The following is a 16914-nucleotide window of genomic DNA, read 5'->3' as shown; positions in this document are numbered from 1 at the left end:
ATTTTAAAGCCTGTTATTATGTGATTTTTCTAAGTTGTGTTGAAGACTATTCCATAACGAAATCGCTGAAATTAGTTTATCTCATTGTAAAAGGAACGTTGTTGCATCGACGTTGTTGTCCACGAACGACTGACTTCGAAACGTTCCACCGAGATCGGACGGCGACCTATCGTGCCAATTCTTCGCCATTGTATTCAAACGAATGACGTGTGCGCTGTTCAAACCCGGGATTCTACCAGTAGGGGCGTTTCAGTTAAAAAAAACATCGTAAAGCATACAAATTCAACATTTTCAAATCAGTATACTAAAACAGAAATGCTTAGGAATGCAAAAGGAAGATAGATATAAGTATAAACAAAAGTATTTAAGTATAAACATCTCTGTTGATACAATCCCCCACATATTCTGCTCCCAATTATTCCTGCGTAATATAGAATAGCCCCTTTCCTTGTCAACATTCTGAGTAAAATCACGTGATAGGAAATTACATACTCTTCCGCCGGTCTGGAAAATTTGTTTAATTAGCTCTCTTTCAAGCAAGAATGCAGATTTCCCAGTGGGAGTGAAACTGGTTCGACTCTTCCATCGAAAAATAGGGGTGTTTCAGCATAAAACGAATAACCCTGGGGTGCACACAATCCACCGAATTTCGGAACAAATCTCACATCAGTTAGAGCAGCAGAATACCGCAGAAATATCAGACAAAACATGAAAACACTACATATTATATAACAGCCTGAACCCTCTCTATTGCAATTCCAGGAATAACCCCCATTTTCCGGCTTGGTATCACCCACTCCTGAAAACAAACTCTTAATACCACTCTCATGCGTTTAGTAATGATCATTTCATTGAAAATGACAAAATGCGTGTATGTACCTCAGGTAGACCTCTCATAGATTTGTTGATTTCATGATGATATCTTCAATTCTCTAATTTTGATGAATATTTGTGTTTTTTGGTAAAAAGTGATATTTTCGACTTATTGCTGAAAACTTTAAGTCTGATTGTTTTGATACATATCGGTATTACATGTGAACTGCTCTCAGATTTGTTCATTTTGTGATTATATCTTTGATTCTCTAATTTTGATGAATACTGTAAAACATGTCTTTTTCGCGAGCATGTCTTTTTAGCGAATTTAGCGAGAGAACTGATTCGCTAATTCAAGATGTAGCTAATGACGTTATTATAAATTCAAAATGTCCACCAAACAACGTCTTTTTTTCCTCAATCACACTTTGTAAAAACAACACAAAGTAAACGTACTGACATGATGAACACACTTTATTGAAAAGTAAATTAACACATAAAAATAAACGCATTAATTGTGGTCATTATTTCAATGAAAATAAATAAATGAATAAATAACACCAATGAAGTTATACTGATATATAGTTTGTCTTGTCATGCAGGTGATAACTGCACATTTGTTTTGGCACGCGACAGACAAGTATTGTGAAAACAGGAAATGAACAATGACAAGACAGATTCGCTAAATCAACATTTCGATATTACGTCATTTTACCACAATTCATAGACTTGCTTTTTATTGTTATGATCCGTGGCACGACTACTCCATCCACCGTATGATGTATATGCAAATTTGCGAGCCCGAATATGGCCGGTAAAGTGAGGGCGCTTACACTGATGGCAAGTCTGTTTGGATTTCACAGTCACATGACTTTCGCGTTCATCACTTGTTTAAGTAATTTATATTTATTTTTCAAGAATGGCAACAGACTGCAAGAAAGTCAACGCAACTCGCTAAAATTGCATGTCACTTTTTCAATGTGTTTTACAGTATTTTTGTAATTTTTGGTAAAACAAGGATATTTTTGACGTCTTGTTGTAAACCGCAAGTCTGATTACTCTGATATTATATAAAAATATACTACATGTGTACTTCTCTCAGATTTGTTCATTTTGTGATGATATCTTTGATTTTTTAATTTTCATTTTTGTCATTTTTGATGAAAAGGAATCCGATTGCTTTATAATACTATACATATTGTTCATTGTTTGTCAATGGGAGTCTTTGCAGTTACCCTATATGTATGTGTGTGTGTCTGACTGCTCCACATATATCTCAAGAACCGTATGTTGGTTTTTAATGAAACTTGGTGTATAGATACTCTGGGTTAATGTAAAGATTTGATTAGGTTATAGCTGAAATTCATACATATTAATTACATGATTTGCATGATAATTAGCTATTTTGTAGCTGTTCCTTGACTGTTCGATTGATATCTAAAGAGCCATTCATTAGATGTTAAAGAAACTTGATACATAGATGCTCTGAACTAATGCACAGATGTGATTAGTTTTGGGTTAAAATCAGTGCATATTTAATTACCTAATTTGCATAATGATCACATTTTCAGCTTTTACACTGATATCACTAGTACTAATTATTCCTTTCAATGAAACTTTGTATATTGATGCTCCAGAACAATGCACATACCTGCTGAGTTTTGGGTAAAATCAGATCATAAAAATCATAATTTGTTGTTCTAATCACATTTCAATGAAACTTCGCACATACATGGTCTGTGACAGTAATTATCTCAATTCAATGAATCTTGTTACATATTACTCTAACGCAATGTGATGATCAAATTAATTTTAGGTTGATATACAGTTATAATAATTACCTATTTTGCATAATAATCTACTTTCAGCTTTCCACAAATTTTGTTAGGATTAATCATCACATTATAATGAAACTGTGTACATGTGCACCCTGAAACAATATACATGCATCTATGCATAATAATTGCTTAATTTTAATAATAATTCATTTGGTTCATTGAGGTAATCCACGGACGTGATTAGTTTAATTTTGATAAACATGCATTTTGATTATCTATTATTAGCCCATTTCTGATATCTAACAGAATCAGATTTAAATTGAATTCATTGCTCTAGCTCTAATTGGACTAAAAACTGTATGTACTATAATTGTTGATAATGAATCACATTGTTTTCATGTTATGCATCTCAAATAGCAAACAAAAATTTGTTGTCAAGCTACTTGTTTGAAAAGCAAACTTTAAATTTTGAATTAATTTTAATGTGTCTCCAATACTCTCAGCACACGGGAGTTCTTTCTAAACTTCCTTTAATCTACTAATATATTAGGTTCACATGCAGGTATCGAAATATGTCTATGTGGCACATGAATATTTTTGTATTTGCTATAAAACTCCAGATGTATTAGAATATAGTCGTTTATTTAGATTGATGTGACCATCTTTTTCACATATGTTATGACTTTGTTCGAAATACGTCATAGTTTTGAAAGGCATAATTACCATGTGTTTATGTGGACAATGTATATGAATGTTGTACTCTGATAAATCAGCCTATATGTTTTTTATATAACTCCTTGCAATATTCCCTATTCACGACACATGCCGTGATTATACAACATACAGTTGAATCGTATAATCGAGTAAATATCGGCTTATATATCACGAATATCATAGATATATTTATCAATCTATCACATAGTGAATAAACTATGGTAAATATTATAACATAGTTTACCCTTAGCAAGTATATTTCCCGCTTTTCAAAATCAACGTACACGTGTGACATCGGCCTAATGTGTTTTGGTTTTAACCTTCTCCAATGCGATTGATATTCTGTTACTTTTAACAAACAAACGAACCAGATCGTAATATGTCGTATATCAAGATAATGGGGGGAGTGATAAATAAATAAACAAGGCATATTTATCATTGCAGTTTAATTCCGTGTATAATTTGTCTAAATATCCAAACATATGTTAGTATAAGGTAGTAAGTAACAGACTGGAAACAAATTCCCACTTCCGGTCCGGTAAGACTTAAAATACATGACGAATATTCAGATATAATGTTTGGTATGTGTTGGTTATTGGATATTTCAGCTTCGTCGTTCTGCACTTCGTTTAATAATTGGAACTTCCCAGACTGCGTAAAAACGGACAGTTTCGCGATTTTGAAACGGGAAATGCTTTTGCCTAATTATTTGCAGAGGGACGGCCGCTTAGGTATGTGCTCTGTAACTTGCAGCACATGAACCTAAAAGCGTTAGGTAATAAAACAAAAATGACGTTGTACTAAAGTTAAAAAGTACGTTCAAGCTCTTCACTCTTTCATAGCATAAAAACGATTTGCTCCCTCGCTTATTGTGACACTCTTTAATCGACTGATTTCCATTCCCCTCAAAAGTCAACAATGGTTTCGTCCTTTTTTTTACGACTCGAAACAACCCTTTCTGCTTCAAGTGTTTATTTGCCTTCAATTACGTGTTGTTGGCTGTCACTGACGTATTCTGAGTCTTGCCAATAACGTTTTGGTTCAAATTCAAGTAGCTATATACAGATAATAAGTAATGTCAGTTAAACACACCTTTGACAATAAAATGTAAGTGAGAAGTAGCCAATGGTGTAATGCTCAAAGTAATTGAAATGCAAGTTATCCGCGAGTAATAATTTCCAAGTACAGTGTAACTAGAATGAATAAAGAACGGAATGACTTGCAGTTGATGCCATCTGCTGCCAAAAATTCATAGCACACAAACATATAAATTTGACAATTTCTGTTTCTTGTGATACCAGATACTGGTGTTTATGTCAATCGGCGCATGCATGGAGCGCCCTCAATTTATAAGACTGTGAATTTTGTCTTCTTGTGGGCATTCTCCGCATGCACAGTTGTATCTGGTATCACAAGAAACATAAATTGTCAAATCTCGTCATAAATGCGTGAAATTTGGAAAAATATATTATTTATATGTAATCGGACGACAGTGTGCAATAACCGAGTATCTTATCAGCACTCATAACTGATTTTGACAATGTGCTTTGTAATTTGAGGGAGTATTTTCGGCACCTAAAAAAATGTGTGTGCCACCGCCGCCCTTCGGCGTTCATGGGAACCCGACGGGGTGAGGCAGATGATGAAATTTTCCGAAATCGAAAACCGCATAAGACTAGCACTATTGTACCACAGAGGGCACTATATCACAAAACTGCATACGTGGATATTTAAGCGGTTTAAGTCGAACAATAGAAAACAATGACATATAGTACGAGTCTAAAATTGTGCGAAGTAAGTTCGGGTAACATGTGCATATTTTGTTTCATCCCTTGTCATATATATAGTGCAGGCTGATCGGCCTTGAAAAAGTAATAGTGATTTTCGGGGTTTCGGAGCGTTAGTGCTTCAATTAAATGAAGTAGTATTGCTTTACAATACCAAACTGTTTTAATTATATAATTACCATTATTTTGAGCAAGGGATGACCTTGTACTGGGACATAGTCGCTCCGGCCCATAGACGTCCATGTATTGACGTGGGTAGTTCATCAGGTCCCTTTGTGAATCACCATGATTTTCAGCATATGAAAATTTGTGTTTACAACTCGAAAACCGCATTAGACAAGCACTATTGTACCACACAGGGCACTATATCACAAAACTGCATAGTGGATATTTAAGCGATTTAAGTCGAACAATAGGAAACAATGACATATAGTACGAGTCTAAATATGCGCAAAGTAAGCGGGGTAACATGTGCATATTTTGTTTCATCCCTTGTCATATATATAGTGCAGGCTGATCGGCCTTGGAAAAGTAATAGTGATTTTCGGGGTTTCGGAGCGTTGGTGCTTCAATTTAATGAAGTAGTATTGCTTTACATTACCAAACTGTTTTAATTATATAATTACCACTATTTTGAGCAAGGGATGACCTTGTACTGGGACATAGTCGCTCCGGCCCATAGACGTCCATGTATTGACGTGGGTAGTTCATCAGGTCCCTTTGTGAATCACCATGATTATCAGCATATGAAAATTTGTGTTTACAACTCTTTCCAGGATACTGTATTTTGATTATAACACGATCTAAATACGACTTTAAGCCTATAAACATTCCATTGTTTTCAGTGTCAAATCCCTTTGTTAATTACAACAACAAATATTTTGTTGGTGTCTGTGAGCTCTTGTGTGATTGGTCAATGCATGGACAGCTCTTCCAATTCTGTGTTTTACTCCGTATCAATTGGGGTTACGTCCAAACGCCACTCTCTTGACTGGAGATCTCTGATGAAAAATATTTCTTTGTTGTTGCGTGTTTACTATATTATTAACAATTCACCCCTAGACGTGTTAATTTCAATTCAATAGTAAAAATCCACTCTCAAAAATCCAAATAATCACAACATCATCGATATCCATTTTCTATTCTTACCCACAAGCCACACCATTCATCAAAACGAGTGTTAGTAATGCTAAATGATAAGTCAGACTATCTATCACGTGAAACCAAATAAAAATCATTCTAAAATAACGTACTATAAGTACGATTTTGATTTGATTTTGGATTTATTGACCCGGGATAAAGAAATTACATTTGCAATAATAATATTGTATTATATTTGGCAATAACTCCGAAAGTGAAGTGTTATATCTTCAACAAAACGTAGCCGTTAAAACTTGCAAAACGAGTCTGTTTCGATCGATCACCGCTTAAGCAGCATACACTTTTTGTTTTGTTTTTTTGTCATTTAAAAAATACGAACGGTGTCAATATTCAAAACTGCATTTTTATGTCTCTGGCGTGCTTCAGAATGACAGATCTTGGCCGATCGTGTTTTTACAAAGGACCTGAATGTACAGCACTAATTTCACCAAACACCCTGCTCGCTTCTGCTTTTCGATCATTTTTTTTTTCACTCGCTTTTGCAACCGCTTGTTGAATAATTTCTGCTTTATTATTTGACCGCGTGAACCCAGAAATATCGCCCGTCTGCTCGCACAAATTCCAAATACATGGCCGTGGCATATGTTCCTGGTTTCTCTGCTCTCTGTCCTAATGAGTTAGCACTGCCTGTATCACGTTAATGTCTCGATAATCATATTCTTGAATCGCAGTAGCAGCCCTGGATTTAAACGGAACACAGTCCCGCTCTATCAGCTTGTTGTGGAACTTTCACATAACAAGAGGTCATAGTTCAAGTTGCGTTCGCAAAAGATACAAGGTATGATGGATTGGAAGTGTTGTTCGAAATTAAATAATAGTTAACACTCGTTGAATCCCAAACTTTAGCACTAAAACAACCATTTCGACAATACATGTGCCAGTGATCAGTGTTTGAACAAGCGGCCAGTGTTTTTAATAAGCGAGTGAAAAAAGAAAGTGATAAAAATATGGTCGTTTTTCGGTCGAAAATTAAGCGATATGCGGCTGATTAGAATGCGAAAATAGTGAGAGATTGGGCAATTTGAAAATGAGTACTGATTGCGCATTTTTAGCTTGACATGCGTCACCAACTGAGAACATGGTAGGAATTGGAAGTATACGTGGGAGGGAATCCAGAAAGGGAACAGCCAGCATCCCTTTTACGAGGAAAACGTGAAATCTCGACGGATTAGTTTCGTTCTCACATGTAATATTACGTTTTGAGGGCTTCTGAGTTAAAAAAAGATGACTAAATCAACTGAAAAGCATGCGTTTAGAGACATACATATGCAGAAGTCGGGTAGCCCCCAGTACTTAATCCACTTTTAACACCTAGGCTACTCAATTGACATTGGCTCTTATTTCATGTTTTTTTAACTTGAGGTGGCTGATAAGCCTTGCCGAAAACGTGCGCAAAATGGTCATTTTGCGCACGTGTTCGACATGGATTAAAACCAGTTGTAAGCAGATATTTTCGTATGAGATACCCTAGAGGTACTGAAGGTAAGTTTTTCTAACAGTACAATATTTATTTAACAATACCTGTCTAAAGCGTGACTACTGTGCAGAATAAACCTGTGATGTGATGACCTGTGATACAAGGAATTCACAAAAGCGCCATCTAGAGGCGATACCACTGTTAAATTAATGCCCTCTACGGTGACAATATTTTATTGAGGTCAACGGGGTTTCCGCCATTGTGCGATTGAGGGTAGATTTTACAGGACGAGCTTATGTCAGGTTTGAGGAACATTCCGTGCGAAGTAAGTGATATATATCTACGATTGAAGTATACTCGTCAAACATTCATGTTCGTGGAGTTATGGTTCTTGTGAAATTATAAATAATACCTGTGAACACTGTATGTATGAACGATCGCGTTTGTTGTCTCAACGGCGTGTAATCTCAACACATGCGACCAAGAATGCGACCATTGCGTTTCTTGCTTTGCACTGGTATAGAATAAAGGGAGGTTATAATCTCACGGTAGAACGTTAGTTTTATTGACAAAATTAGTACGTTCAACATTTCAGTTATAATAATATGACATGATTTTTTAATAATGCAATATCCGTTTACGCTGGTTAAAAGTCCAGGTACAATTCCAGAATACAAATCCACACTGTACGAATTGCTGATGTCACAAAAAATGCCCTTCAATAGTGGTCGTTATATATGAATTGCTGTATACAAATAATATAGTGATAATATAATGATAATAACGGTAATAAATCCTAGCTTGTTAAGCAGAACGATCACACATTCAGTCGGGTCAAGCCAAAGATCATGCAACCTGGCCGCGATTTTAAAACTAGGTCATGGCGAGACAGACAAACAAGACATCATTTAACACTCAAACATCACAATAAAACGGGGAAGTGGTCGCAAATTACAACGTAGCAAACATGGCAAATGAAAAACCGCCTAATACAAACGCCAAAAATGCGAATCACACTAGATAAACACTCGCCAATACCAAAGCTATCGTTTTGGCTTTCCCACTCAACTAATTAGGACATCAAAAGTAGTCGTCAAAATGAACAATAGTCAAATAACAACGTTGTGGAATGTTACACAAGTGTGCCATTGCGATAAAACAAAATTAGCTTTAAAATCAAATAAACTGAAAAATATCAAACCATAAAATGTAAATAAAGAATATTAGGAAGGAATAATAAACCTGACAAAACGCCACCACGCAAAACGAAAAAAATAAGTAAGAAAACAGCTTATTAAGTAAATATTAAGTAATTAAACTGACAGTTACCTGATTTTGACAAGAAATAAACAGAAACAAGGTTAGTTATGCTCGATATTAAAGTGTCACAGTGGTGTGGCCTATATTTCAAAAACGATTCAAGAAAACGAAAAATATCCTCTGCGGTATAGTGGTATTATACCCTCTGTGGAATTCATTAAGGGTTTGAATTCAGGCGTTATAATGTTTTTTTCAACATCAAATATCCAATCTAAGGATTTATTTCTTTATCTTACGAACTTGCAATTGTGGAAATTAATTGATCGAGTTATTTACACCATAATAAGTGTCAAATATTTTTTGAGATATTTTTTTTCTCAATTTAACAACTTGCGTTCAAAAGTGGAAAGAAAATAAATATGACTACAAAATAGACTAAAACCGAGACAGCTTGAAGGAAATGATAACATTGAGAAGTAATTAACTATAAATGAATCTACAATCACTTTTGAATTTGCTTTGGAGTAAAAGTGTTACCCGAGGGTGCTGTGTCCGACCTCCATCGATGCCCATGGAAGACTAGACACAATAAGGGATGTTTATCGGTAAACAGAATCTCTGTTACCAGAGACACATTGTAATAATCAGCTCTATATTTGGTCACTGATTAGGTCAAGAGTATGGTTTAATTGTTTAGCAAGCACAATTAACCTTCAATTTGAGTAGGAAAATGATTAACAATCTCCGACTGAGATTGATACTTCCTAACCAAGTTGTTTTCCAATAGATATGTGGTATGCAAATTACCAGCACGTGTTCAACGCTATAATAGGGGCAGTAAAACAAAGGCTTAGTGACAGAAGGGGTCAAATTTACATAATTCACACCACAATTGTAATGATTATATGAATCGTATATAATTGTAAGCAATATTAACTAGTATATTGATGTATCATATTTTAAGTAACTAATGTGTTTCACTGTAGAAGAACTGTTGGCGACTGTGTTATAACAATGACTTGTATTCATCATTACAATTTCTGAACTCTTTGTAGTTTTGATGATTTTTTTTGCATTATTGTTAATCTTTTGTGTGTAATCAGGATTTTCCCAAAGCTACAAACAGCGTGGTAGCATTGTCATGATTGGTGGTCAATGCTACGCTCAAAACCATTTCTATTGTTAATAATTTCAATTGATTATTGTTCTATAAGTCAGAAAGCAGCTAAGTTCAATTAGTTCAACATGTATATGTAATTAGTCTGTTACGTGGATGGCTGATCATCTCGATGTAAAAAAAAATATTTAAAGAAAATGTGGAAAATAGCAAATTTATGTCAAAATGTACAATATGCTTACGGTACTTCATATATCCCGTAGTAACCAACATCTGATTTGAAAAAAAAAAAAAAAAACGTTTGAAATAATACTAATTCTTGTGTTGATTATAAAAATGCTGAAGAATAAATCAAGCAAATTGCTTGCTAAACATGATGCAAATTATTCGCCACTCTTGGCACAACCAAACACTGGTATTTATTATCATTTATATTTTAAGTCCTTGAATAACAACATAATCTGTTTACTCTTTTAACATAGATATATATTTTGATTAGAACCAGTTTGTATAGGGTACTGAGTAAAGGTTTCACATGCAGAATCCACTTCAGGTAAGTGTAGTTCATTTCGGTAATTTTAAATATGTATACAAGTAGATGGTTATGTCTTACTCTACTTTCATACATCCCACCATCATTGTATTCACATGTAGCTATCATGCTAGGTTTGTGAATACATAAAAAACTAGGGTTCTATAGAAAGATATCACAACACTTTTACATCTACATATTGGTTCTGCAGTGACACACATGAAACTAGTATTCTAACTAGATAGGCTGCTCTGATATCACACCATACTTTTACTTTGATACATTGCATCTACATTGTATATTAATCCATGGTTCTATAAAGACAAAGAGGAAACAAGCAAGCACTACGTTTAATTACCCACCATAGATTCTGGTCAGTCAAATTAACTATTTTGAACTGTAGGCATTAATCTGTGATTCAACCAACGACGGGGAGAGAAATATATGTCAGGGAAAGCCCCATGACTCCATTTTTTTTTCTTCCACGTCACGAATCACATGACCTAGACAAGGCAGGTGACACCATCTTGCTTTATGATCACTTTTGCTTTTCTCCGCGTCAAGTGTGCATCGTAGCAAGAACAGTGTGATTCAGTCTCCAGTTTTTCAGATTTCTGAAGTAAGTGTGAGCCATTGGTAGTAGACGTGTAGTGGCTGGTGGGCTAAGTTTTTCCTATTTTGAGCCCCGTGTATTTTTTTGTGTGCCATGTTGTTTGGTCTCTTTGTGTCAGCTTTTAACTGTAAATAATTTCACTCATGCATGCCTTGTTCATTTTACAGATGGAGCAGTCCATTGAACGCCTTCGCCTCCTAGGTTGTTCCCCAAAAACTGATTCGGCTGTGCCCCTGGAACATGTTGCTCCTGTGGGTACCTTTGTGGACTACTCCATGCAGCATGCCAGAGTTTGCCTGCGGGATTCTGGCTTTGGTTGAGAACCTGCCTGTCTGGTAGACCATATACAGGTATAGCAGGTTGCCTCCCCTGCAGTTGCTCCTTGTTCAGCAAGGGGGAAGAAGCACACCAGCAAGAGATATTCGTGTGCAGGGAATGCTTCCTCCTGGGATACCAGATGGATTTGGCTTTCCGGCCTCCGATTGGAGGGGAACAAGCAAGGCATATATGTTTTGTACCCCCATGTAGGCCATCAGAGGTGTCTCAGACACGCCCTTGCTCATTTTTTTTCCATTTCCCGTAGTGTAGTGTAAACAAAGGGGAATGTATAGTATAGGAAAGGTTTTGGCATCGTCGTTGTTGTTCGCGTGTCACTATTTCAAAAAATTTAGCCAATTCTTGGTCTCAACTTGCGGACAAGGTTTCAATAGTTTTGCTATGTGTTTGTTTTTTGGAAAGGTGAAACTGGGTTAATACAGGTGGTGGTGCTACTGCTGCACTGGATGTAGGTACACATCAACCTGTACCTAAACAACTGGTTGCTACACAACCAACAAGTGGTTGTTGGCCGAGCAATTAAGGCTAATACAGGATTTACTACACCATTTGGGCTTCCTAGTAAATCGAGAAAAGTCCCATCCACACCCAATACAGCGTTTGGGTTTCTGGGCATGGAGTTCAACATGGACTTAGGCTTGGTACAACCATTGCAGGCTCGTTGCCTAACACTAAGTGGCATAGCCAAAGTTCTAGTCAACATTCCTTCTGTGTCTCTTCAATAGCTGATCTGTATCATTGGAATGATGACCTCAGTTCACAGGGTAGTTGCCCAGCGTTATGCATTCGCACTTGGTTGCAGCACTAGGCTCACCTTTGGGAGCTGAAGTAGTGAGTAACTCGTGTGGGATGCCTTGCCTTGATGAAAGGCAATTGCCAACCTCAGGAAGGGATTACCTTGGTCCCACTCGCCACGGCTAAGACTCTGATAGCAGTTGCCTCCCTCACAGATTGGAGAGGCACCTGTTATATTAACAAGCCCTGCAAGCATATAAATTGGCTCAAACTGAAAGCAGTGCACTTAGCACTGAAACACTCCCTACCCATAGTTTGAGGCCACATAGTCTTGCTTCACACAAACAACACAGTGGTGGTCTCTATATCAATAAGTAGCGGGGACCAGATCTCCATTGCTGTTAGTTCTGGCAGAGCAAATTCTTCTCTTTTTTTGATCAGTTGACTTCTCACATGCAGCGATCATTGGCTATAGGACAGCCTTTTCACCCACCATCGAGAATTCTTTGGTGACAAGACTAGGCGATAGTCCTCTTATTTGGAGACTGTTTACTGCTTCCCACCTACTGTTTACAGCCTAGACCCTGCACAATAGAACTGCACAATTGGGACTTGTTTTACTGTCAGCTTTAAGCAGACCACCCTTAAAGCCTCTGAGATCAGCACCCTCAAAATATTTGACATAGAAAACAGTCTTTCTACTAGCTCTTGTCTCTGGTAGGCGTCATTCTGAGCTAGGGGCATTGTTCTTCTCAGATGATTGTGTCACCTTTATGGTCAATTAAGCTGTGTTAAAGACGTGAAACGCGTTTCTCACCAAGATCCTATCATCATCCCCCGTCTAGCCAACATTGTCAGCGAGGAGTTGCTTTTATGCCTTGTCCGAGTGTTGAGTTACTACAAGAATCATACTCGGGAGTCGAGGCATGGCAGCAACCACATGTTTATGTGTTATGGCAAGGGTAAGCAGGACAGACCAGCCTCCCGACTTCCATTTCCAGGTGGATCACTGTAACAGTGTGCAAGGTTTATGACCATCTGACTTTCTCGACAAAGGGTCTACAGAGACACCAAGTACGAGCACTTTGGGTTTATGCGATTGCTGATTGGCTGACTGCGATTGGCTGCTGCATTAGGTGCCTCCCTTGAGCATTTTGGAGAGCGCAAACGTCTTTACCAGTTATTATTATAAGAGACACCCAAACCATTGAAGAGGGTCCTTTTAAAGGTTGGTTCAATAGTGGGTAATACTATGGTTACTGACCCGGCCCAGATGACCACAGGGTTCACTGTGCATAGATGAAAGAGTAGTCTCTCCTATAGATTTGTGCAGAGAAGTTTCTCCCGTCTGCAAACCTTGGACATGTCATGGTCTCGTTTTCGGCCTATGCCCTCATGCAGAACTGTGTCTGCCTCTTTTTTTTCTTTGGAATGCTAGTCACCTACGCATCTGGGTTTGTCCCAGACTGGGACATCCTTTACTGTTTCTACAGTTTCAAATAGTCATTTTCACTGACTGGAGTCTGCGGTGGGTAATTGAATGTAGTGAATTTAGGCATAGGGTTTTCAACCCGCCTATTCACACAGTTTTTACCCTACCATATACTTCAGGTTCCTTCTGCGGAAGAAAATCTATGAGGTCATGGGGCTTCCCTGACCTGTAATTCTCTCTCTGTCGATGGCTGAATCACAGATAATTTTGACTGACCTGAGTCTATGGTGGGTATGAACTATGTGAACAGGTGGGTTGAAACACTCTGCCTAATTCTAGCTATGTAGGCTGATATGATATCACATCATACCATACTTTTATTTTAATACATTTAATACATCCAAGTGTAGGTAATATTTCAGCCTCTAAAAAGACACTTTGATAACTAGCATTCTAGCTATGTAGGCTGCTCTGATATCACACCTTACTTTTATTTTTATTTTTTATTGTATCACATGAAGCACAGAAAATTAGCTAGATATGGTGCTTTGTGATCACATAATACTTATACATTGATACGGTATCTCTAAATAGTATTTACATGTAGCTATGTTGATAAACTCTGTAGAGACACATATAAACGTTGTATTATAGATAGATAGGCTGCATTGTTATCACACCGTATTTTTATTTAGATACATTCCACTTTATCCTAGGTTCTGTAGAGACACATAGAAAACTAGCATTCGAGCTAGACCCGCTTATTATGCTGGAATCATTCTTGTCAGCTAATATTCTACAATGCCAGTTAATAATATTTTGATAGGTTAAGGCTAGGCTATGTAGAGGCACATACAGACATGGTAAACTGCAGTTAGATATCCATCATTTCATGATGTTGCACTCCAAATATATTTTGTTATACTGTTTCATTCTGTTATTTTGTAGGTGAAAACTGAACTTGCTGCCAATTTATAGATGAAGAACACTTCACACAATGAAGCCCTGGAATACAATGTAGTACATTTCATTTCCCAAGATTTTCAAGATTTCCAGAGAAGTGATACAAATTCCTAAACACTTATATACTCAAGTCACTGAAAATTTATATGAAAGCTACCAACATATACACATGGAGAATTATGCTTTTAATGTCGCATGGTATGCTTTGAATTATTAATGAAAACAACAACACAACTGAAATGTGTGATTTTAGAATTACATATTAGTTCTTTGGCGTAAAATGTGTAATGTGATTGTTTGCTGAGTTTAGTTTTTTATTACAATCTAGCACATTTCAAATTGACCACATCCAATAAGACTACCTTCATATTGCATTCAATCTCGTACACTCAGCTATACTTATATGCCCTCTAAATGGAAGTAAATACAGATTGCAAAATAACATCACAGCCAGATATCAATAGAGGTGTTGATAAAATCAACAGAGAACCTAAATGTGTGAAGTCCATGGAAAAACATACAGGATTGAAGCCATTCCAGTGCAAACAATGCGAGAAGTGTTTTACTCAGTCGGGGAATCTGAAGACGCACATGCGTACACATACAGGATTGAAGTCATTTCAGTGCAAAAAATGCGAGAAATGCTTCACTCAGTCTTGTGATCTAAAACTTCACATGCGTACACATACAGGATTGAAGCCATTTCAGTGCAAACAATGCGAGAAGTGTTTTACTCAGTCGGGGAATCTGAAGACTCACATGCGTACACATACAGGATTGAAGCCATTTCAGTGCAAACAATGCCAGAAGTGTTTTACTCTGTCGGGGAATCTGAAGGAGCACATGCGTACACATACAGGATTAAAGCCTTTTCAGTGCAAACAATGCAAGAAATGCTTCACTCAGTCTGGTAGTCTAAAAACTCACATGCTTACACATACAGGATTGAAGCCATTTCAGTGCAAACAATGCAACAAATGCTTCAGTCAGTCTGGTAGTCTAAAATATCACATGCTTACACATACAGGATTGAAGCCATTTCAGTGCAAACAATGTGCGAAGCGTTATACTAGTTCAAGTTATCTAAAAGTGCACATGCGTGTACATACAGGGGTAAAGCCATTTCAGTGCAAACAATGTGACAGATGCTTCAGTCAGTCTTGTAATCTAAAACAGCACATGCTTACACATACGGGATTGAAGCCATTTCGGTGCAAACAATGCAAGAAATGCTTCACCCATTCTGGTAGTCTAAAAACTCACATGCTTATACATACAGGATTGAAGCCATTTCACTGCAAACAATGTGATAAATGCTTTACTCAGTCTTTTAATCTAAAACACCACATGGCTACACACACAGGATTGAAGCCATTTCAGTGTAAACAATTCGAGAAATGCGTCACTCATTCTGGTGGTCTAAGAAATCACATGCTTACACATAAAGGATTGAAGCCATTTCAGTGCAAACAATGCGTGAAATGCTTCAATCAGTCTCGTGGTCTAAAAAATCACATCCAGTGCAAAGAATGTGAGAAGAGTTTTGTTTATTCAAGCGATCTAGGAGAACAGATGCACACTCGTAATATCCAGTCCATAAAGAACGCTGATCAGCTGGAGAAGGGATCATTGTTCATGTTAGATTTTTTGAAAAGTACTCAAGAGGATAACAGGAGTGGCATTGAACAAGTGAGTCAGGGAACAGAGACATTCAGAATGTACTTTCTTTCTAAAAATGAGATAGCATTGAAAGGGAATGAGAAGTTGAGTTATAAAATCGATAAACTGGTCCAAAATGTTGTAAGAAGTAAGGGCACAGAAACCTTCAGACATGTGGTATTTTTCTAATTCGTCATATATGCAAAAGCGTGATGACGTTTAGATCATAATGTTTTGATATGAAATAGATGAAACAGACAACGTTTTCTATTGAATGAAGGTGATCGTAGGATTGTAAACATGTACATGTTCGCCTTTAATATGTTGGATATATATCTAGTGTATCTATCTATTCACACCTGGTCTCCAGCTAGTAGTATATTGGTACAGTATGATTTTTGTTTGTCGTGTATCATTGAAATATATTTTGTAATGTAACATTTACTATGCATTATTAGAAAACTATTCCAACGTATTACTACATACATCCCCTTCTAGATACATTTATTCAACGAATGTAAATAACAAGAATTTAGTGTTAGTAAATTTATATTTTGAAAATATACACATTCGTCGTGATATTGCATAACTTGCATT

At 36.8% G+C, this 16914-nt stretch overlaps 1 protein-coding gene across 2 annotated transcripts; it reads left to right on the top strand.

The window, feature by feature from the left end:
• Nucleotides 1-7910: 7910 nt before the first annotated feature.
• Nucleotides 7911-16584, top strand: LOC146731557 (uncharacterized). 2 transcript variants are annotated; one of them, XM_085493110.1, is made up of 3 exons: nt 7911-7995; nt 10530-10600; nt 14644-16584. In XM_085493110.1, the coding sequence occupies exon 3, from the start codon at nt 15073-15075 to the stop codon at nt 16504-16506; it is 1434 nt and encodes a 477-aa protein (XP_085349236.1). In that variant the 5' UTR covers nt 7911-7995; nt 10530-10600; nt 14644-15072; the 3' UTR covers nt 16507-16584. The 2 variants fall into 2 exon arrangements, with proteins under 2 accessions (XP_085349236.1, XP_085349237.1); XM_085493111.1 differs by lacking the exons at nt 7911-7995; nt 10530-10600 and adding an exon at nt 13938-14005.
• Nucleotides 16585-16914: the final 330 nt, after the last annotated feature.

This window comes from Saccoglossus kowalevskii, chromosome 18 (assembly GCF_978046115.1).
Source record: "Saccoglossus kowalevskii chromosome 18, keSacKowa6.1, whole genome shotgun sequence".
Classification (NCBI taxonomy): Eukaryota; Metazoa; Hemichordata; class Enteropneusta; family Harrimaniidae; genus Saccoglossus; species Saccoglossus kowalevskii.
The sequence above is the reverse complement of the archived record's forward strand: the minus strand, read 5'-3'. Positions and strand labels throughout refer to the sequence as shown.